The sequence below is a fragment of the Emydura macquarii genome, unplaced genomic scaffold, assembly GCF_026122565.2.
Source record: "Emydura macquarii macquarii isolate MOO-44397 ecotype Brisbane River unplaced genomic scaffold, CSIRO-AGI_Emac_v2 contig_3506, whole genome shotgun sequence".
NCBI classification, from domain to species: Eukaryota; Metazoa; Chordata; order Testudines; family Chelidae; genus Emydura; species Emydura macquarii.
This window is the reverse complement of record NW_027133643.1, coordinates 3,271,946-3,296,504: the sequence shown is the minus strand read 5'-3', so window position 1 is coordinate 3,296,504 and position 24,559 is coordinate 3,271,946. Positions and strand designations below refer to the sequence as shown.

The window sequence follows — 24,559 nt, the reverse complement described above, 5'->3', positions numbered from 1 at the left end:
GCGCTCGGACGGGAGGCGGCTCGGCAGCCTGCGCCCTGCCGGTGGCAGTGGGAGGGCGGCTGCCTCCCTCCGCCGGGGCTCACGGACGGGAGAAGCCCGGCGGCGGCGGCGGCGTGTCCTCCATCCAGCCGGCCGGGCCGGTCTCCCGGGCACACCGCCGCGTGACGGCGGCTGCTTCCCGCCGAGGCTCGCCTGGCTGCCCGCGGGCTCCGCCGCCTGGCTGCCTTCCTCTCCCACGGCCAGCGGGCCGGGCACGGGCACGGCTCCGGCTGGAGGAGGAGGACCAGAGGCGGCTCTGCGGGGCGCTGCTGCGGCGGGTCCGGCCGGGCTCCGAGCCGGATCCAGCCGAGGAAAAGCAGCGCCGGTGCCGGTGCCGGTGCCCAGCGCAGAGCGGCGGCGGAGCAGCGGAGCCACCTTCCCCCGCCGCAGTGACAGCCGCGCCTCCCCTGCTCGCCCTGCAGCCGCCGCCAAATCCAGCTGCACTTGCCGCCCGCCCGCCCGGCTGCCCCCGGTCCGCTCCCCGGCGCTGCGGGGCAGCCGCTGCTTCGCCCGCCCGCCCGCCCGGAGCCGGTGTCTGCCTCCCTCCGGCGGCTCCTTTTTTTTTTTTTAAACCTCATCAGCTTTTTTTGAAAAGGAAAAAAATTTGAGCGCTTTTTGAGTTGAAATACCCGCCCACATTGTAACGGCAGCGATTTAAGGAGGCCCGGCCGAGTTGCCGCCGCCAGGCGAGCAGGAAGGCCCCGGGCTGGCGCGCCACCCGCCCCCCCCCCTCCGCCTTTGGACGCGGGCCCCGGGCAGCGCGGGGAGCTGCCGCGGGCAGCGCTCGGCGGGCGCCTTCGAGGTTCAAGCCAGGCTGCGGGAGAACCGCCGCCGCCCGCCGGGGGGGGCTTTTTAAGAGGGCCATGGGTGAGGCCTAAAGAGGAGATTCCCCTGGAAACGGCCGTGGGACCCCGGGGCTGTGGGAATGGGGCTGTGCCGGGCACCCCACGCTCGGTAACAGCAGAACCAGGCTCCTGCCGCACGCTCTCACCGTAGCGTTAGGGCCCCGCGTTGCATGTCCGTCAACAGCCGTCAAGCGGGCATTGCTAGCCACCACCTGCCCCCGCATCCACTGAAGGGAAACCGGCCCCGATCCTTGTTCTCAAACGTGGGCCGGGCCCTTGCAGTCCAGGAGAGCAGCATCGGGCCAACGGAGCGTCGCTACCAGCCCGCAGAGAGGCGATTTCCAGGTCCCGTCGCTAAGACTTGTTCCCTAAAGACAAGGTCATGGCTGAAGGGTCAATGTCACGTTATTCTGGCCGTGCATTGCAATGATCCAGGGCGGAAACCTTTGCTTCTCTTGCCTCCAGCATCCTTGAAAAGCGCCACTTCCAGTGAAAAATACACCACTATAAAGGAAGAAATGGGGGAGTCACTTGTACTTCAAAGGGGAAAGGGCTAGCGATGAGAGGGCGTGATGATTGTATTGCCAGATGTGACTAAACTGTAAACGGTTTTAAATACTGCATGGCTCTGCATTTCAGTGAGCCTCAGAAGCCTGAGTTCCACATGGGACATCGCTTTGAAAAGTCTGCTGTACCTCGGCTGCAGCTTCGGGACTTCCACAGAAGTATACCCAACACGTTCCTTTGACAGAAACTCTGATCATCTGTTTTCCGTGCATACATATGATTGAAAAAATACATCCTCTGGCTAACTCAAAGAGATTTGCTGCGGAAAGGGACTGTTTAGAAACAATACCAGACTATTGAAGGCGTCGATCCTGCACTCCCTACTAAGCAAAACTCAATGCAAGTTTTGTATGCCTAGACAGCGCAAGTCCAGGGCCTGATTTAAGATGTCTAATGCTAGAAATAGAATTTGTTTTGAAAGGGACATGTCAAGCTGAAATGTAGGCAGTTAAAAAGAAAGTTAAACGTAGTCAGAAGCACTGCTTAGGCGTCTGAGTCTCCTGGCAAAGTTCTGTGGCTTCACAGCCATTCCCCCTTTGAAAATGTTTTTCTTTTCCCCATTGTGACAAACTGACACAAGCAACAAGCAAAGCCGATGAACGGGCTGCAATGAATAGCACAGGAAACAGTGAAACTCACTATAGCCAAATTGTTGCCAAATGCACAAAGCAAACAACATAAAAAAAGGGCGAATACTTTGAAAAATTCTGTTGTAATAATCCGACGTGTTATAAGTAACCAGGGGTAACACTTTTCTAGGCAGAGGTGTGACTTTGAACTCCCTTTAAAGTTAACTCCAGACGTTTATCTGTTCAATAACATCGGTTTTCTGAAAACAGGCAGCAATATACATATTATTTAGAATAGTGTGTTTCACTAGGTAGCTTGCAAATACATTCTGAGCTGATTTACACCTAGTTTTAACTTTAACTTTAATTGACTTATATGTAGATTGTCATTAAAGTATTTGACCCATAAATATTATATTCTTTTGCTAATCTTTTTATACGACATTTAAAGAAGAAGAATCCTTCTTTTCTCAGTAATTTCAGCTAACAGAAGTGACAAAAATCCTCACAAAAGTAGTTTACTTTGAGACACTGAAGGCCTCTTTTTTTTGCAGCTTGAATTGACCCGGCAGAAAAGTAGCATCATACCACCTACTGCTTTTTATGTCCTTTTAAAATGTCTGTAGAAAGGAGGATGTTGTTTGTAACTAATTCCTGATAACAATGATAAAGAGACATATCTTATGAAACACGAAGAGCTGCATCAATCAGCCTCCAACCCAACAGTACAAAACCCACTCTGCAGACAGATATAGTCATCGGACATCGCAGGGAGCACTGCAGACATGGAGCGCCTGACTTCTCCACCTTCCAAGGACTGTGTATGATGTATCCACTCTGTATAGGAAAAACCCATCTTGGGGCGTACCTGAGAGTTCTGAGTTGGAGGAGGGGGGAAATAAGCGAAGTTATTTGTGTTACTGTAATCTGGAATGCATGTGACATCACTGAGGTTTAACATTTCTCATCGTGGCCCCGATCCTGCTCGTTATTTCATGTAAGATGGATACTTTTCGCTTCGATTATGGCTTTGATAAGCACCAGGTAACTAACCTTGGACTACAGCTGATGGCCGTGAGTAATATTGCAGCGCTGTTTACTAAAGTACAGTTTTAAATTGCTGACAGGAAATAGTTGGCTTCAATCCAATTTACAAAACTTGCCTTTTAGCCTTTCTTATAGTTACTCTGTGGTAATATGTGGGTAGATTGGTTTGTAGTTGAGTATGTACTGTCTCTGATATTGAACCACATTGTGTATATAGTACAGAATTGCCTGTAATGGCAAGCAGTAGAAAAGGAGATAGTGTGACAATAATAGCTGTGTCGTCTATAACTTCTATATAGTTAAATTAGAATTATTAAACTAGCAACGGGTAATAAATCTCCACTGCAAAACCAGCCACCATGAACTGAAACAGGAGTAGGACAAAATAGAATATCCAGTTTTAATGAACTTTTTGTTTTTCATCACAAGTAGGGCTTTGATAGTGTCACAGTCCACCTTGAAATTCTGAAACCATTGTCTAGTCATATTAAACAAACCAAATGCACCAGAAAGATCACAGTTCTTACTAGCATTTAGGAATGTGCCTTCCATAATAATCCCATGTCCTGCTATCTTACTGCTTTCTCGTGGGTAAATGGTCTAACCAGTAGACAGATAAACTATTCGATATGCGTCTGCAGCTTGTAATTTGCATGTAATGTTTATTTCTCTAAATCACTCTCCCTTTCTTTAATGACTTCCATTGTGACCTGTCCTTTCTCTGTTTTCCGCTCCCCTCTCCTCCCTATTAGTATCAATCCTGCCATTATTTTTCTGATGATCAGCAGGAAGCATATATTTTCTGAACAGGCTTGTATATATCGTTTTACAAACGGGAAAAGAAAATCAGTCAAGAACTAACTATATGTAACTTAAAAATAGAAACAAGCGTCCATGCTCCCGGAGAATGTGTTGATAGATCTTCTCCATGGTGTAAGGTTAGGAAGGCTGCGATTGATTCTGTGTTTGTTCTTAGGTGGCAACGATGTAACTAGAAATGATGCAGGGTCTTGAATAGAACAAGTTGGATTATTTAGCCAGTTGACGAGTCAAACTATGTATATAGCCAGAGGAGAGATGGAAAACATTAGGTGACATGTATTTAAAAACAACATACAACGCTGAAAACCAGGACTTGCATAAATGTTATGCAACAAGGTTAGTGATGATATGTAATGGAGCTGAGACCTAGAGTGTTGTTTTGGGAAACCTAAGAGTAAGGCTTATGCATCTTAACATCTGTTGGGTCATAAACTTATGTAAATGGGTTGTTTCCCATATGGGAGGAGTTACAAGGACTGATAAATGAATCTTCCACATCCAGCCCTCCCTTATTTATCTTTTTTCCTCCTTAAAAGGAAGTCACTGTTTGTCTAATGTACAGAAAAAAACGTATTATCAAAGGAAATTGTGTTTAAGGAACAATTCATCTCTCTTGGAGTTTAATCACTGTATTTATATATGTAACATATCTGTAACAACCTGTTTATATACAAAGCAAAAAGATATTGTGGTACAGAAAGGAAAAACCACCTGCCCTGCATTCATCATAATCACACCAGATAGTTAAAACATTCCACAGGTGTTCTCTCAGAGAAGCATTTCTCCAGGGGAGTGTATTTAGAGGAAGAAATGGTACCTTGCTTAGGCCTCAATCAGACAATAATGATTTGATGTTTCATCCTGTGACTCAGAGCTCCACTGAGTTACACCTTCATTCAGGTACACACACTAGTTTACAACAGAAATACACCTAGCTCTTTGTCATGCTAGATGGGAACGGGTAATCCCAGTCCAACTGATGACTGCCAGAAAATACTATAAAGAAATAAATACCCCAATCACCACGCCGAGGAGCACTGGTTTCAAAAGTGAAGTAACACTGGTCATTGATGTAGAGCTGTGTCAAAATACCCAGCAGAAGGGAGGAAGTTAAAATGCATCAAGATATAAAGCAGCCATGGAGCTACTTCCAGGGGGGCTTTTAGCCCTCAGCTGACACTGAGGCTTAGAGAAACAAAGCAGGTGAGGAAACAGCTTTGATTGGACCAACTTCTGGTGGGGAGAGAGCAGCTTTGGAGCCACACGGGCTCGTCTGCACCTCTGGGAAAGGCACTTGGCGTGCCACAGCCGAAGACAAGACTGAACGGACTCCAAGCGATCTGGATTGAGCTGGCCCCGCTGAGTCCGTTTCCCAGACCCGAGGAGGAGCCTGGTGTGGCTCCGAAGCGTCTCTCTCTCTCGCTCCTCACCGCACAGCTGGTCCAATAAAGCGATTACCGCCCCCCCCTTGTCTGGCTCGCCCCACGGAATCCGCCCGGCTCCTGCAGCGCCGCAGGCGGAGATCTAGGCCGACAGGCGACCTTTCCTGGTATAAGGCAGCCACTCACGACTTCAGGACAGGCCCGAGCGCGGCCCCAGCGCCCCCGAGACCAGCCAAGCGCTACTGCCGGGCTGGGAAGGAGACTCCCGCCTTCGGGGCCCGTTTCCAGGCCCGTTTCCGACAGCCCTGTGGCGCGGCGTGCTTTTGCCACGAGCCCCTCGTGGCCGGCTGGCTTCGCGGCCCTCCCAGCGGCTGGGCTCGGCGCCGGCCAGGCCAGCTTCGCGGCGTTCGCCGGGGAGCTCCGTTTCCCCGCGCCCCAGCACGACTGCAGCAGGCTCTGCCGCGGCCGCCTGCCTCCAGGTGCACCGCTCCCCTCCCCCAGCGCGAGCCGGCAAGGAGCGCGAGCGCCCAGCAGCAACCGCCGGCCACGCGCCGCCGGAAAGGCGTCCCCCTCCCCCCCCCCGGTTTTTTTTCTCCTCCTCCTCGCCGGCACTTGACAGCAGGGTCACGTGGCAGCCGCAAAGCGTCGCTTTGCGACCTCAATGACAGGCAAAATGTGCGACAGACGCTTGGCGAGCCAGGGAGGAAGCAGCGCTGCCTCCTCCTCTCGCTGGCACATCAGCGGCGGCTGCTGCTGCTCAGAGGGGCCGGCTGCGCCCCTGCCCCTTCGGAGCCGAGCCCCCTCCCCCCCCGCACACGCACGTTAGGGACCCCCTCCCCTCTCCTCCCCCGTCCTCCGGCGCCGGAGCGAGCCCGAGGAGCAGCTCCAGGAGCCGGGGAGCAGCAGGGGGATTGTCTCGGCTCGGGGCTCCCATGAGCTCTTAGCCTCCCATCCCCGGTCCCCAGCAGCAGCGGGCTCCAGGTGCACAGTGCAGACGAGAGCCGGGGACCCGGCCGGCTGCAATGGCGTCCAACATGGACAGAGAGATGATACTGGCTGATTTTCAGGTAAATCTCAACCTCCGCCCCCCCCCCGGATCTCTTCCCCGCCGCCCCCCCTCAGCCTTTCTGTTTTTCTTCCCCCTTATTTCTGCGCCGCCCCTTCTTTGTGCCAGGGTTCAGCTCTGCGGGCGTGGAGCCCACCCTCCAAACCTCTGTGGGCTGGTTTGTTTTAGCTTCTGAAATGTGCCCCGAGCTCGAGCTGTGAGTCTGCAGTGAAACGCCTTTGAAACACAGATCGCTTCTATAGCTAATAAAGGCACCTTCATCCCTGCCCCCACTCCCAAACCTCGGACATGTTCCAGCCCAACCCCCCCCCCCCCAGTACGGGCAAAATCCTGGAGGATACAAAACTCGTCTCTTCTCCCAGTTGTCAGCGTACCTCTTGGCTGTCAATGGGCTGCTTGCTGTGCTGGAGAGGGGTTGTAATCTCCATCATAAAGTAAACATTAAACTCACTGGGACTAACCTTTGATAACTTGAATGATAGGAATCTTTTTTTTTAATGAAGAAATATATTTGTAGAGAGAGAAACATCCACTGGGAAGCCCTTCACTGTACAAGGAAGTTTAAAAAAATCCCCAAATTACCTTAATCTCAATCCCAAAGCAACTCTTTCCACATGAAAGTAATATTTAATAGGTCTGCAGGTATTTAGTTAATCTGTTCAGTGTATTCTCTTGGTAGCTTTATTTTTCTATATTCTTTCCCCATGAACAAGTTAAAGAGGCATTTACTTGTCACCATTCCTCTTCCAAAGGAAACTTGTTCTTGAAACTTGTTTTGAGGCTGTCTGTGTGAAACAACTTGGAAAAATATCTGATTCCATTGTCTTGTACATATGTTTCACCTATGTTTTAAAAACATTAATATTTTCGTAAACCATGTCTATTGTTTGGGAAGACCTTACATTAGTTAGCAGGATAGGGGCCTAGTCCTTTACCTCTAATTTTTCAAAAGATTCAACAGCTCACTAGGATCATAGCTTATTTGGTGATTATATTTATTTTAAAAAAGCTTTTTCATCTCTTCTTCTGTTCGTGTGTGTGTGTGTGTGTGTATAGATAGGTACATATACAAATTCATAAAAATATTCCTTAAGAAGAATTATTTGATCTTGATGAATATAGTTTAATGCCTCTTAAAAATACTCTCCTTTGCTGAGATGCCTACAAAAAACTTGATAACAAATAGGCTGCTGGTGTGATGAGACAACTGCCTGTCATGCTGGCCAGTTTTGTCTCACTGTTCCTGTGTACTCCTCTGTCTATCTGTTTCTTATCTTATATTTAGATAGTCCCTGCCCCAAAGAGTTTACAGTCTCTTTGTTCTCTGTTTTTACAGTGCCTAGCACAGTGAGATGTTGGTCCTGTTGTAGGACTCCTAGGTGCTATGGTGGTAATAATTAATAATAAGAGTAAGCTGTCTAATATTGTTTGTGCTGTGACATGTTGGGTCATGTTCTTGACAAGGATAATGGGTGGATATTTTCCTTTTGTAGGACTTTGACTATGTAACATTGATACTTGTTTATCTTCTTGGAAATTTTAATAAACAGCTCTATGGGCAACCACCATTTTTTGATATTTGGAGTGAACAATACTGTGTAAGGAATACCATACCACCAAGTAAGTGTCAGTAAGTTACAAGTCCTTCAAAGGGTTCTGGTAACCCCACATACCACAGAAAAGGAGTTTGGGCCTCAGGCCTGCAATCCTATCCATGTAGGCAGAAACTTGCAGAACCCAACTGATGTTGCTGGAGCTCCATGCTGCTGTGAGGGTCCATGTGTCTGAATCCAATTGCATGATTGGGGCCTTGGTTTGTGCATCTTGCCAGAATCCTAAAACTGAATGCTTAATTCATATACACTTTGCAGATTGATTTTAATAATACTACTTTGCACTTCTGTAGCATCTCTCTATTGGAGGATCTTAAAGCTCTTAATAAAGGTATGCTGAGGAACTTCAGTGAAGGGTATCTATAAATGTACAGATAAAGGCAGGAAAGTATTAACTCAGTTTTACAGATGGGGAAACTGAGGCACAGAGCGGCTAAGTGGTGCTTCACATGAAACATAATGAGTAGAGAACATAATAGTAGAGCTGAGGCCAGAACCCAGATCTCTGGGTAATAAGACTATGTCTTGTAATGCCTTATGTTTTTTTTGTTTTTTTTTAAATAATCCCTTCTTCCCCTGCTTCTCATTTGTCTTTTGTATTTCAGTAGCTGCCTACTTATTTCTGGCCCTCTTTTAATTTTTCCTCCTTCCCACAGCATGATACTTGAGTAAACAACTGTTCACATTAGTTAAAGGGACACTGTCTATAATTTTTATGCCTAATTTGACCTGTATCTCCAAAATGCTGTGATCTGATGAGGCAGCTTTATTTTAAATATCTAGTGGTATTTTAAATCTGCTAGTCATTCACCATCAACTTAATACAAAACAAAACTGAAGCCATTGTTTTTCGGGATTCATCAAAATAATCTAGTATTGCTCTCTCTGCTATGTTTTTTGTGGGTTTTTTAAACTAACATATTATTCTCATCCTTGAGAAAACTGGTGCAAGATATTTTGTTATAATACATTACATACATTATAAACTATAAACAAAACAATTATTTGCAGTTCTGTTCAATTAGTTTGCTAACTGGAAAAGGATGAAATTGGGAGGAGATTTTTGTTTTTCAAACCACTTAAAAAAAATTACCAAGCGAAGGCCAATTATTTTAATTATTTTTAACATGGCAAGTGCTCCTGTCCCTACAAAACTTCTCCATAGGACTCAGAAATTTTTATCATTGAGTGTTTTCATGAGACACTAAGGGCACAGTCCTGCTCCACTGAAGTCAGTGGGAGTTCTGTCGTTGACTTCAATGGGAACAGTACCTGATACTTAACATTTTATTTTCCATTTGACTATGGTGGTTCTAACTACTTTTTTTTATTCTAAAGCACTAGAAAAAGAACTTCTTGTGTTTTTTGTCTTATTTTAGCTATCTAATTGTGAGATTTACATGTGGCTAGATTAAGAGCTGATAACAGTAGCTAAGAATAGGGCTATTCAAATTGTTTTAGAGGACACATGTTATGAAGAGAAAGTATCTAAACTTGTCTTGTATAGACTCTTTCTCTAAGAAGATATTAATGAGGCTATTTTACACCACATGTTGAATGGAAAGGATGTATTAATGTAAACAGGCTGTATAAGCACCCTGTCTAACCTGTTATTTTAGGCCCTGACCCTGCAAAGATTAAGTATGTGTGTAACTTTGTGCGCTAAGTAGTACCGTACCACTGCCATCACTTGGTAGTATGCGGGGTAGTACATTTAAGCATGTACTATGAGTGTTAATTACTGTCATAAATGCAATTCAGAATTTCTTCACTCAGTATGTGATCGGAATATGTGGCAAACTGCAAAATGTTAGCACTTAAATTAGATAGTATACATTCATTAAATAGGAAATTGTCTTTGTATTGCTAAAGGAGCTAATACAATGACATATCTACAGTTCATGTGGGAAACGTTGTTATTTTAAATTACCTAGCACAATGAGACCTTGATCTGTGACTGGGTACCTAAAGAGCTACAGTAACACAAATAATATAACTTAGAGGCTTCAGTCAGAATTGGAATCCCCTGTGCAAACTCAGGGTAAAAGCTGGTCCCTCTCCTGGAGAGTTTGCAGTTTAATTAAAACTTGCAATTAAATTAAAAAAGAATGTCCTGAATTTGAAAGCAGAGGTGCTGGTGGGTAATATGGTTATCTCGATATTCAATATTTCTGTGTAACAACTTTATTCAGTAAAAAAAAATTCTAGGTCTGCCATTTTGGCCACAGAGATAGTTCTTCTAGGTTTCCATGGGTAGGATGCTGCATAACATTAGTGTGATCTAAGAAGCAAAACATTTTGAACCTCTTGTGGAGCTCAGATGCTGACTCTCTTTGCAAGTAGATGAGTGACACAAATGCAAACCCTTCCCTGTTGATGATATCTGAGATGTGGGATCTAGAAGGAATTATTCCAAAGGTACACTGTCCAATCTTCCGGTGTGTGAAGAGGTGTGATCCTTGACCAACATAGTTGTGTCAGCAAAAGCCCCTTATGTAGACACACTTACACTGGCAAATCTGTAATCTTGCCTGTGTGGTTTACTTTATTTTGCTTGGGGGCGGGGGGAGGGTGGCGCTATGAGAATTCTGTTTGTACAGTATACCAGCATAGCTACACCGATAAAGCGCTGGTAAAGTAGACCTGGCCCAGGATTTGGCTGTTGTCCTTTTTTTCGTTTTTAAATGTTCCTCCCGAGAATTGTGGGACTTGCCACTTAGTGGCAGGTGGTCATGCACTGTGTGATCTACTACCACATGATGATATGGGAGAAGGGCATTGATGAACCTGAGGTTTCTTGTTGTCTCTCTTCTTGACTGAAGTAAGATGTGTTGAGAGCACATTGCTGTTTATATGTACTATAGGAGGACTTCAGACTGGGATTGATTTTAACCCCCTGCAAACTATTACACTCAAAGAAAAATGCACCTCTTGATAGTTTTCTACTTTTAAAAAAATTATTCTATGTTCACTGTGCAAACTGTCTAATAGTGATAAATTGAAATGGAAGTTTTCTTCCATATGTAGTTCGATTATAGGGAGCAGCTGATGTTACCTGTGTTCCACATGGCTAGAGGTTATTATATAGAACCAATATATACTTAAAGTCTCTGTGTAATTTTTGCTCTGCATGAAAAGATGTGATGTAACAACTGGTAAAACACAGGCCCAGTGTAGTTGAGCAAAGCTTAAAAGATCTTTTTGCCCATGGTAATTAAGAAGTTATTTTGGGAAAGAATCCTCAACTTCTGCAGAATCTAAGCTCTTAGATATTACTCTTTTAAAAAAAAAAAAAATTCTAGCCTTTATGTTTGCAAAGACAAGTATGCAGAGGTGAATCACGTGTAACCAATGCAGTGCTGACCTCCAAAGTCATCAGACAAGACAAATCCAGTGCTTCTGTTGCTGTTCATAAACTTTTCTCAAGTTTCAGATTCTTGTCAGTTTCACTGCAGCTATTCAGAACTGGAAGGGCAGCAGTGAAACTGAGCAAACTTAGGTAAATTTCCCTTTGCTGCTGTTGCTGCTACTGTTTGAGAAAGCTTAAATACAGGGGAATAGTAGGAACACACTCTCCTATGTTAGCAGACGGAAGTCTCTTGAACGGAGTTAGAGCAACAGAGATCCACAACCTACCCTCATAGCACCCAGGACATTGCATGGCAGGAGTGGGAGCATGTAGAGAAAATCCTTCTTCCCTACCTGCACTGGAGGGGATGAATGCCTTCAAATTTGTTGGTTACCTGTTAGCTGGAGGCTGATATGTAAAATGAAAGGTTGAGAGGTTGAGTGAATCTTACTGGGATTGGAACCTGCATTTCCAAGGATTCTAGATACTTAGAATATCATCCAGATAAACAGGATACTTGGTTTACTAAACCATTGCTTATGAGTCTTGGTATAATTATATAAAGTATGTTCATGTAATTTAACTAAAATCCAAGTTATTAGTTTTCTGCTGGGATCATTAAAAATAAAATCAGAGATTCTTTTCTTGTTTTACTAGTAAGTCCACACATACTTTATCACACTCAGGTTATAACTGAGAAAGTACATTTGTTTTCAAATGCACAGAGTTTTCATCTTAAAAGACTAGATGTTGGCTTTTACATTTTTCTTTATTTTTAATTTGCTCTCTATGTATTGACACACACAGCCAGATTCCCTTACAGTAAGCTATCATCAGTGCAGGAATCTGGAGGAGAGGAAAGATGGGAAGAGGTGGCTTTAAACCATCTTCTGCACCTCCTGTATTCTGGCACCAGCCTTTGGTGTAAATTTGAGCTACCTCAGGGCTGTTATAATGTAAATTTAGCTGAAACAGCCTCCTATATCAAGAGTACCTGGTGTGTGGTGCACGCCCGACATACTCCCTGCTACTTATGCTGGGGGCCAGAAAGTACCTCTCAACCACAGCTCTGCAGAAGAAACTTTCCACCAGGGACACTGAAGACCAAATAGAATTTGTGTCCTTAGCCTTCCTTCCTGAGAAGAAGGATGGTCTTATGTTTAAAGCACTAAAAGGGACGATGGATATCTGGATTCAATTCTTGTCTCCGCTGCAGACTTTTTGTATGATGTTTGGCAAGTCACCTAACTTTCTGCACCTCAGTTAAACTGTGAAGTGGGAATAATAGTTCTTTACACCTAAGAGGTATTGTGAAGATAAACTCATAAACATTTGTGACATGCTCAGGTACTAGGTGACGAGCAATAGAAATACCTAGATAACATTTTCTCCAGTGAGGATATTGAAAAACAAAGGCTCCAGGAGTTTTCTCTCTACATCTAGCAAAAAGTTAAAAAAAAAAAAAAAAAAAAGCTGCTTACTATGCATGAAGATATCTTGGAGATGAAAAATCCACAAAAGACCTCTTTCTTGTCATTGTGCAGACCCTCCTCTTGTCCAGCTCCCATTTTTGCCTTCCCTTTTCATCTTTTTGTCTGTCTCCATAAGTTGGAGTTCCTTGGGTTTCCTGTCACTTTATTTTTGTAAGGAGAGCAAGAGTATGCAAGGAGGAGAGACTTCAAGATGCAGGAAGGGACCAACCTTCCTCATCAGATCTATATTATAAATTAGGTGTTCTGTGTAAATAATCACTCCCTGTTGCCAACAGTTTTGATTCTTTTTATTATGCAAAAGTTAGGATGTGACAAATATTGGACCAAAATTTTAAGAAAATTTCCTATTCTTAACAATTTTCTAACATTAGTTGGAACTTCTTGTCTTTTTAATAGTACTTTTATCTTATGTAGTTCAGTTTTTTCGATAGTACAGTAGTATCATCAGTCTCCAAGCCTCCAAACAAAAAACAGACTTATTCAGCAATTTGTGAATAATGGTTCAAATAACTCATATATCGTTCGCAAGGAACAGTGTTTCTTGCTCTTGCCACTCCTTGCCACACACACCAAGAACCTGTTGTCCCCTCAGAAGTGGGCATAGGCAATATCCTATTCCCTTCCCGAAGGGAAAGGTGGATAAATTTTCAAAAGGGCTGAGGCTTTGACTCCTTTATTTTTGTAATGCAGCTTGCCCCCACAAAAAATTGTGACCTTAGCTTTGAACTATATGATAGCATATGGACTGAAATACTCATGCCTAAATGCTATCTGTGTAAACCAGTGGTTCCCAACCTTTTTGGCTCGAGGGCCACAGATATCATTGTTACAACCCTGAAGGGCCACCAGTCTCTGCCAGCAGCCCTCCCTTCCGCAGCCAGTGGGAGGGGAGTGGTAGGCCATTTTGAAAGCCCCCACCGGCCGCAGGTTGGGAACCACTGATGTAAACTGCTTTCTCAGACGGGAGGCTGCCCTTCTGACAACTTTGGGGGATGGTGGGGAGGAAGAGCAGCAGCACATTAAAAAGTAATGAAACAGAAAAAATCTCTGTCTATACACAAGCCAGACTACTCATATTTTTGGTTCCTACAGCAACTGTAGCATAGCCGTCCCTAATAATAATAATAATAATACCCAATACATAGAGCTTCTCATCCTTCTCTCAAAGGAGGATCCTTACCTTCATTTTACAATGTTCTATTGCTATCTGTGGTAGCTATCTGCCCTATAGTTGATTTAGTTACTGTAGAATCAAAACTGCAGATATTTTTCCTAATTTTTATGTGCATGAAACTTTCTAGCCACAATATTGTGTGAATGAAGTATGGTGTGTTCTCTTGTGCCTTATCAGTTATTTTTCCAATCAATTGGGGCAAGAGTTTGCTATATTAAACCATCACTGTACTAGCTGTGTGTATATATAGTCTCTTCAAATGATTATTCCCTCCAAAATTCTTCAGTTGCCAGGGTTTACAGTTTAACACTCTAACAATTGCCCACAAAACTCCAATTTTGTTAAGAGGCAACTTGTAAGTCACACTTGTCTGAAAGCTCTGCTCATAGTATTGCTACAAATGACACCTACTGAAATATAATAATATAGTAAGTGTAGTACGATAGAAATATAGTAAACCCCTTTCCTCCAGTTTTCAGTTTTTGTTCATTTGACCGCACTTTGTGTATAGTTTTACTGTTTGCTCTGTAAAATCAGATTCTCCCTTGTTGAAGAGATGGTACAAAAATGAATAGGGGAGCTGGAAAAATCCTTATACATTTTTAAAAAGAAACCTGAAGCAAAGAAAATGCAATGCATAGTATTGAAAGGGCTTGCTATCAGAAACCAGACTTTCTTTTTTTAAAATCAACTTTACTCCCAACCCCCAACTGACAAACCATTTAATATGTTTTCTTAAGGATTTTCAGGCATGATAGACAAAATGTAATCTGCACTATGGATGAAAAAATATAAATTGATCTCTAATTAAATTCTATCAGTTCTTGTTTATTTTTAAGGTTAAAAAGCTAGAGCACAAATTTAGAACGTCTGAAAAGAAAGAGAACTGTAGAGCACCTTAAGGTATTAAAGTTTATACTCATGAAGCTAGCCTATATAATAGCTTTTCTTTCCTTGCTGACTGTTTCACCTCTGCATTTTACAGCTCTGGGGTTTCTACGGAGCAATAACAGTATTGGGACTGGTACATTTTGGTTTGCAACACAAATGGTTTCGTTGATATAATTAACACTAGAGATGAACTCTTAAGAGAGACTACAAAAACATATTGTATGCTTGGTGTTCTTTGGCTTGGTAATTGGGATTGTCACTGTCTGCTCCCAAGACTCTTACTTGTATTATCTTTTGTTTTTCATGTTTTTCTGAAGACCCAACACTTAACTTGTTTAGATACTTTCCTGTTCAACTGGAGTCCTGAAGCTCATGTTCATCAGCACAAATTTACTTGTAACCTTTCTGGCCTTTAAGACAGGATGTGAACTGAAAGACAGAACCAGAGGAATAACAAATTGGGAAAAGACTGTGAGTGAGAATTGTGTCTTCTTTAGAAACCTGAGCAGTTGGAATGCTAATCTGGTACTGGACTGTCAAAACGTTGACTATTCGTGGTGAGGCTGGCTACTCTTTCCCATGCAATGGTAGATATTTAATTAGAAATGCTATCCGACATTTATAGAGATGAATGAGAGTACTACATGATTTGTGTGCATTGGAGCCGTGGTATGAGAAACCATAGTAACTCACCCTGGAGCACTAATTCAACTTCAAAAAGAAGTTTATGGTGGCTTCCGTATTAAACTTGGTTGAAGAGATTCTTCACACCACAGTAATCATGTCGTCAGGTCTGCCAGCACACTCATATAGGTATTTGGGGCAGTAGGTCACTGAAACTGAGCTATTATGTTGATTTAGGAGGCTCTCTTCTCAAATGCCATGTCAATTAACACTGGTTATATTAGTGAAATTAGCTTTGATTCCTTCAACAAAGAAATATCATGATTGTATCCATGACACACAAGCTTGGTATACATTTTTGCTGAGTGAAAAAGAGGAGTGTTGTTTGGCTAATGGAAAATACAGTGTAAGTGTTTTTTACTGTTTGTTTGAGAAGTACTTTGGCAACTGACAATCATTTGAAGGAACTACACTTATCAAATTTTCTTATTTCTTTTTTTGGCTGGGGCGGTGTGGGCAGCCTGCTGCATTGCTATTGGAGTCCTGAGACTTTCCACACCTTTAATATTTTATGTTACTGCTAGGAAGACTGGAAAGGCTATACAGTACTCTTAAAAGAGAGAGCTGAGTACAGGTATAAGCACTCCTTTCCCATAGGATTGAGATGAATTTCCACAGCATTTGAAGTCCTTGCTGGCTGAGGAATAATTTGCGGCGTTACCACTAGGCCACCAGGCTTTATCTTAAAGGAACAGGAAATATGCATGTGAACATATAAAATTTACTCATTTGAATTTTTTTTTTGTGTATTTCTAAAATTCAAATTCCTTAATATGTCCTTGGAGGACAGAGAGGAGAGACAAATTCTTCTTCCTCTTCCTCCCTCCACCCCTCCCACAAACAGGCTTCAACTAATCCTTTCAGAAGTATTTAAACACTTCAACAGGGTCTCAAACTCCCTGCAATGGTATCTGAAAATGGTTTATCTCATATTTACTGGCACAAGTGGAGCAGGAGGAGAGGACTTGATACTAGATTAATTTGCTACTGACAATGTTATTGTCTTAGTGTATAATAGGTGGTCAATGTCAGTCCTTGCATTCTGAAGCAGTTTATATGCATGTTGGAAAAGTGATTTGCATTTTTAGTAAACTACCCTTCTAAACAAGAAGCTTATCCCTTTCTTTGTAGGGGAAAACATACAGGAAAGGTGAAGAAAAAATACTTCTATAATTGTACAAATGAAAAGGCTTAATCACTTGCTGCAGAATCTCACCAGAATATGTGCAGTTAAATACCTCTGGCTCAGATAAAAGTGGAGTTAAAAGTATTGAGGAGTGTGAGACCTGCTACTGAAGTCAATGGGAGCAGGATCAAGCTCTTGGTCAGACAGACTATATTTTAACCTCTGTGGACACATCAGAGAGTGATGGTGGTTGCCCCACTTCACATATGTCGTATTTTCTATTAAAATTAGATGTCACTGACCACTGTTGGAAGACAGGATACGGGGCTAAATGGACCATTGGTCTCACCCAGTATGGCCATTCTTATGTTCTGGGGAAAAAGTATTTCAAATTTAGACTTTCTCAGAGCCACTAGTGATCACATGGAGGTGTGATCTATAACCAGTTGCCTGGTTCACCTCTCTCTTTTCCAATATATAATTGTGTAGATGACTTATGCTAACATTTAGATGAGTTATATTTCTTGTCAGATTAATTTTACTGTAATTCGTTCTAAAAAAAAACCTGAGGTTGGGGCCAGACAAATGTTTTCTAAATGTACTTTTAAGACTATAGAAATGTTTGGTAAATGGAAGTATTTGTATTTCCTTCTCTTGGCACGTTTGAAGTTTGAGAGAACTTACCAAGTGAATTACAAGGTAAACTATGAAATTTGCAAATGGACACATTTGATTTTATGGGAAAGGTTTTTTAGCTTTTAGAAAGTCTGCTCTGATTACATTTCAGTAAATAACCCAGTAAGGTGTATGCTTTGTCCACAATATTCTCTTTTTTTGTTAGGTTCTTCTGAAGTGCTTCAGTTTTCTCTAGTCTTGACTAACCTAACAATTTTGTCATCTGCAAATTTTGCCACCTCTACCCCCCAAGTCCCCTTTCTGATGATTAATAAAAAGATTATATACCAGTTCTGGTATACATCTTGTTTCTTAGACCGTTTCTGATCCATGACAGTACTTAATATCTCACATCCTAACTACATAATTTATTTAGACTTTCAAAAGGCCTTTGACAAATTACATCATTGGAGGGACTTTATCGTAGAGATTTGTAAGGATGCTATCTGCATATTCTTGGGAGTGCCCATGAGTGCAGCAATCTGATCTATATGCCTAGGATAAATATCTCAGGATTGCAGACCTCCTGTCAGATGTCTAGTTATCCTTAAAGCCATGCCATTTAGTGTCCTGTATTCATCTTGCCAGCCATTACTTTTGAGGTGTATAAGAGAGCTTCTCATTTATTTATTATATATATATATATATATAAATCAAGAACTATGTTAGCATCATTAAGTAACCACAAATTAATTATATATATAATTACTTAATGATGCTAACATAGTTCTTGATACCTTCTTTGACTCTGAAGCATCTCTAGTGTAAAATAAGAGTTGGCCAAGGAGCTAGTTGGAATTTCATAATAATTTTCTGAGAGAGCGCCTTGTTTTGTTATCTTTGTAACCAGTGATGCTGCATTGGAATGCCATTAAGGTGGTGACAGTATCTCTCAGAGAATGCATGATTTAAGTAGGACTGCACCTGGTTAGAGACCGGGCCAACCATGTAGATAATCCAGGACTCTGTGTTTCAAGTACCCTGTCTGAATTCCTGATAAATAAAGAAAAGAGCTTTTTACTTTGTCCTGAGCCCTGTTCAACACTCTGGAAGGGCTAAGTAATCTGATTTCATACGTAATATTGAAAGTTTTCTTGGTCCTCTTTGATTCAACCCATGTTCTGCGTCTTGTGAGCCTGGTGACTTCTTCAATATCTGAGCAACATTTATGGTTCAGGTTACACTCCATATCTCTATTTCTTGTCTTTATTCTATAACAGGAATAAATTCTTCTAATCCACCAATTCATCTTTCTATAGAAGCCCAAACCTCTCTCTGGTGGAGGCAGGACATGAACCACCTTTTCAGTGGATGGTACTATTAGGTGAACCTCACCTTATGATTACCACAAAGTGTCAGAAGGAAAAGGCTGGGAAGCCTCCTTAGGTGGCTTCTTGTCCCACATAGCATGGATGGAAGGAAATGGCACATCAATTGGCTGGACTAGAGAGCCATTAGTTATCCTTAACTTCAGAATGAATTGATTTGAATAGACAATGTTCAGTTCAAAAACCAAACCATGCCATGCAGAAACCAAAGGTCTGTCACATTGATTACACATCTTCAGTCCATTAGAGTAGACCATCTATGAGTCTTTATTGTGTGACTGGCTGGTTGAGCAGATCTCTGTTTCTCCTGTGAATGCAGGAACTCCTTCAGATTTGTCTGAACACTTTCTGAAGTTTGTGGGAGATGTCCTATAAAGTTACATTTTTGTTTTTGAAGTTAACTCCTTGCTTGTCTTTTATTGGATAGTTTTAAAATTAATATAAAACATTACAGTCCTTCAAATTAGAATCCGAAGCACAGGGAGAGAGCAGTTGTTCTCTCTTAGTCAGGATGTTCTATCTAATCTATTACCACCTCAGCAGGTCAGAACCATGCGTCTGGGAATTTTCTGACCAGTTGTAGTCTATTCATGTTTGCAAACCTTTAAAATTGATTAACAGAACTCTCCTTAAATGGTATTGCAATAACTTTTGTTTCTGCAGTAACTGATTTTAAAGAGTGTCTCCTGAATAACTGACACTTTAATTCACAATAATTCTGCTCTCTTTTAAAATACTTTTTCTTCACTGCAAAGGGTACTTGCATATGGAAAGCATCAGTTCAGTTTAATCATCTTCTGTTTCTTATAATCAACTGGCAATCTTAAAACTGTTGGTGACAGCAATTGGTGGTTGTGGAAATTTCATCACATATAGCAGCATAATTTCACAGGGAGAATATGTCCCAAGAATTAGAAGTTCTCTTAAAAACACATTCTATTTTTATGCAAGTGCGGTAATGAAGAATAAGGAAAGAGAAATGTAGAATGTTGGTTTATGGAGTACCCAAAAGATTGTTAAATGTCTTCTGTAAAACACTTAAGACGATGGGTAAGTCTTTGATCCAAACAGTTTATAATCTGAATAGACACTACCAAAAAAAAAAAGGGGGGGGGGCCTGGGTAGGTGGAGAGAGAAATACAATACAACACCATTCTAGATGAAATCCTTCTGAATAATTTGTTTGACTATTTTTTCATAGTCTTCTGTGAGGTATCAACTGTACTTTAAAATTAAATAAAGAAATCTTAAAATATTGAGAGAAATAGATATGAAAGATAATGGTGTGGAAATCAAGCACATCTGATCCTGCAGTCCTTTTGTACATGTAGCTCTGACTGTGGACTTTTTGTATGTAGAGTTACTGCAGGGCTGGGCTCATCTTTTAAGAGATTTTGATGCACAGAATGAGATCCAACACCCAAAAGGGGAAGGAGAGTTGAAGTTGGCTATATAGCATACTCAGTTGACATTCTGCGTTTCTCAAAATAGTTTAGGAGCTAGAAATTACCATTCCTAATATTTTTAAGTTTAGGGGTTGAATGGGGAGAATTTAAGTGGGAGAAATGTGATCAACATCTCTGAATTTTACCCTTCAACTGTGTCTAAAGGTAATAAGCACAAAAAGCAAAAAACCCAAAAACAAAACCCACCCACCTCTAGCCAAAATTAGAATCATAGAAGATTAGGGTCATCTAGTCCAGCCCCCTGCTCAAAGCAGGACCAACCCCAACTAAATCATCCCAGCCAGGGCTTTGTCAATACACCTTAAAAACCTGTAAGGATGGAGATTCCACCATCTCCCTAGGTAACCCATTCCTGTGCTTCACCACCCTTCTAGTGGAAATTTTTTTTCCTAATATCCAACCTAGACGTCCCCCACTCCAATTTGAGACTATTGCTCCTAGTTCTGTCATCTACTACCATTGAGAATAGCCTAGTTCCATCATCCCTGGAACCCCCTTCAGGTAGTTAAAGGCTGCTATCATATCCCGACTCATTCTTATCTTCTGCAGACTAAACAAGCCTAGTTACCTCAGCTTCTCCTCATAAGTTACGTGCTCCAGCCCCCTGATCATTTTTGTTGCCTTCCACTAGACTCTCTCCAATTTGTCCAATCCTTTCTGTAGTGGGGGGCCCAAAACTGGACACTACTCTAAATGTGGCCTCACCAGTGCCAAATAGAGGGGAATAATCAATTCTCTTGATTTGCTGGCAATGTTCCTACTAATGCAGCCCAATACGCCATTAATCTTCGTGGCAATAAAGGCACACTGCTGACTCATATCCAGCTTCTTGTACACTGTAACCCCGAGGTCCTTTTCTGCAGAACTGCTGCCTAGCTAGTCAATATCTAGTCTGTAGCAGTGCATGAGATTCTTCCGTCCTAAGTACAGGACTCTGCACTTGTCCTTGTTGAACCTCATCAGATTTCTTTTGGCCCAATCCTCCAATTTGTCTAGGTCTCTGTATCCTATCCCTACCTTCCAACGTATCTCCCACTCCCCCCAGCTTAGTGTCATCTGCAAACTTGCTGAGGGTGCAATCTACCCCATCCTCCAGATCATTAATGAAGATGTTGAAAAAAACTGGCCACAGCACCAACCCCTGTGGCACTCCGCTTGTTACCAGCTGCCAACTAGACATCGAGCCATTGATCACTACTCGTTGAGCCTGATGATCTAGCCAGCTTTCTATCCACCTTATAGTCCATTCATCCAACCCATACTTCTTTAACTTGCTGATACGAATACTGTGGGAGACTGTATTAAAAGCTTTGCTAAAGTCAAGGTTTATCAGTCCATTGCTTTTCCCACATCCACAGAGCTAGTCTTCTCATCACAGAGGGCAATCAGGTTGGTCAGGCATGACTTGCCCTTGGTGAATCCATGCTGATTGTTCCTGATCACCTTCCTCTTTTCCAAGTGCCTCAAAATTCCTTGAGGACCTGCTCCATGATTTTTCCAGGGACTGAGGTGAGGCTGACTAGTCTGTAGTTCCCCAGATCCTCCTTCTTCCCCTCTTTGAGGATGGGCACTATATTTGCTTTTTTTCAATCAATGGAATGAGATACTTGTTACCCTGCATTTATACCAAAAATAGCACAGCGGCTGAAATGTCATCTTGGATGAGATGTATTTTAAAAGAGAGGGAAAAGATATTGGGCTTGTCTGGAAAAATATATTTTATTCCTTTCATGGCATTCTACTCCTGCTCCTTTAATTCATCTTCCTTGCTACTACAGGAACCATCCAATGCGCTTCAGTGTCTGGTATCAGAACAACTTCAGTTTCTCTTCTATCTTAACCATCTATATGTCTTTTTCATGAGGGACTGTGTAGTATACTAGTTAGAGGAGAAGAATATGGATCAGGAGACCTAGATTCTATTTCCAGTTCTACCACTATTACTTCAAGTTCATTGGGCAAGACACTTCACTTTTCTGTGCCTTGGTTTCCTAATCTGTAAATTGGAATAATAATACCTATCCTCTTCTTGTAAAGCATTTTACAACCCTTAGATGTAAGGTTTCAAATGTAGAACAGCAGTCTAGATTCTGACTTTGATCAATGTGTACTGGAGGTTTTTAAAAAAATCCAGATTGAGCAGGCATAGCAGTAATTATACTCAATGCAGGGGACGGATGGACTAACGGATAGAGCACTGGACTGGAGCTTGGGAGACATGGGTTCAATTAATGGCTGAGTCACAAACTTCCTGTGGGGCCTTGGGCAAGTACCATAGATTGCCTTGTGCCTTAGTTTTCCAGATGTAAAATGGGATTTGTTGTGAGGATAAAATTCATTAATAATTGTGAGGTTCTCAGATATTGTGCTGATGAGAGCCATGTAAGCAGTTGGAGAAGAGCAGCATTAAGAAAAATTTTAGCCTGGCATAAATTCCAGGAGCTCTCCCAGTTCTCCAGAATGTCAGTGTTTTATGATACCGGCAAATGTGCTGGTACATTTTTATTAAAGGAACACTTCGCAAATCCGTGTCTACTTTACCAGATGACTCAGTCTTCCACTTGTCTCTTTTTTTTTTTTTTTTTTTTGTATTCACACGTCCCTTTATTTGGGTGATTCTGATAGATGACTCTTCAATTTGACTTTCAAAGCTGGTGTGTCATGAAGATTTTTTTTAATGTTTACCTTAGGCAAAAAGGAAAAAAGCTTATTTATTAAACGTATAATTCATAGCAGTTACGATCAAGCAATTTCTGTACATGCTGCTGAAATCCAGATGCTAAATATCTGTTAGAAAAAAATTCTACAAGCTCTGTAAATCTGATCAAAACAACAACAACAACAAAAAACAACAACCTGAACAAAAACAGCCTTATATATAATATAAATAAATAAAATGTAGGAGCATAGAGAATGTCTTGAAAATAGTGAATTATTCCTGATGTGTTGAGCTATCAAACAGATTCAACTTTTAAATTAACTGTCTCTTATACCCTTTCAGGCAATAGGGGTCTTTGAATATAGTTGGTGAGACAAATTAAAAAACAAAACAAAACAACCCCTGTTCATGAATAGTTCTTCAAATGATTAAATTACAAATAGAAAATTAATATGCTTTGGTTTTCTAATGTTTTGATAACAGGATAGCCAGCTGGAGTGTGTGCACTTTTATTTTCTAATCTTTGTACACTCTTATGTCCATATCATGATCCTAACTTGAAGAGATGTTGTCTCTGGTAAGCTGCCCTGAACAAAGAGTCCCTGGTAAACCAGTGTACTGTTCACCAGCGGGGTACCTAACAAATTGTACCAATCTTCTGATGATCCTGTGATTGTTCTTGCTAAACAATTTGTGATTAAGCAGTGGCCTGTCATTTATTTACTTATCTCGTATACAATGTAACTAGGTACTCATAAGAAAACTTAAATCATACTATCAAGTTCTGCAGTGGGAACAATGTACAGCCACCTAATAGTTTTGTGCTGTACCTACATCTTAAATCATGTGGATATTGATAATTTAGTGTCTAACTTTAGTTTGAAAAAATAGACTAATTTTTTTTTTTTTAAATTTAAATGATACTTTGCTATGTATATGCTAGTACTTAGTATATGCTAAGAATGTTTAATCTTATTTTCATGGAGTCTATTCCAGGTATCATCTTTTTTATTTTTATTTTTTTATTTTAATGAAGAAAAATTGTGTTCTATAGACCAGTTGGAGGAGAGGTGGCTGCTGTGACACTGCAGAACTTATTACTGAAGAGGACTCTGTGCTCTAGGCATGGTAAAATTCTGCAATACAAAAACTTAGTTGTAAATTTATGGAATTACAAAATATGTTCTTGGTTTAAAACTACAGGAATAACAGTTCCACTCTAAGGTCTTAGTTGGATTTCTGTTGAAATTCTGTTTGTAAAAGACAAGCTTTCTTTTTAGCTATCCTACTCCTTAAATGTTCTTAGGTCACAGTTTTCAAAGTTGGTACCTGAAGTTGGGCAATTAAATTCATGCTTTGCTAATTTCCAGTCAGGCCATTTTTATTTATGTGATTAACTTCAGGCACCTAAGTGCCAGATTTAGGTGCTACTGTGATCCACAAAACCACACTCGGCTGCCATTGAACCCTGTAGAGTAGACACCTAAACTCACTCAGCACCAAAATTTCTGCTGTAGTAGTTCCCTAGACACCTATGTTTCTGCCCCTGAGCATGTATACTGCTGCTTCTCTCTAGGCATCCGGACTTGTATCTTTTGCCTAAGCCTCAACATGATCCACGAACTGGGGGAAGATAGGTGGAGGAGCACCTGTCTTTCCTGTGGGGGCCCAATCCAGTAGGCATGCTCTGTGCAAGGGCTTTGAGCATGCTTACTGTATCAGGCCCCATTCAAAATCTGTCTGGAGGAGGCAGTGGTGGTGCCC

At 41.8% G+C, this 24,559-nt stretch overlaps 1 protein-coding gene across 1 annotated transcript in view; it reads left to right on the top strand.

Annotated features, from left to right (window-relative positions):
* The first annotated feature begins 5,957 nt into the window (after positions 1-5,957).
* Positions 5,958-24,559, top strand: part of FAF1 (Fas associated factor 1) — a 272,766-nt gene continuing 254,164 nt past the window's right edge. The window contains exon 1 of the mRNA XM_067535422.1: positions 5,958-6,338. Within this exon, the coding sequence (XP_067391523.1) occupies positions 6,294-6,338 (45 nt within the window). The 5' untranslated portion in view covers positions 5,958-6,293. The remainder of the gene's footprint in view (positions 6,339-24,559) is intronic.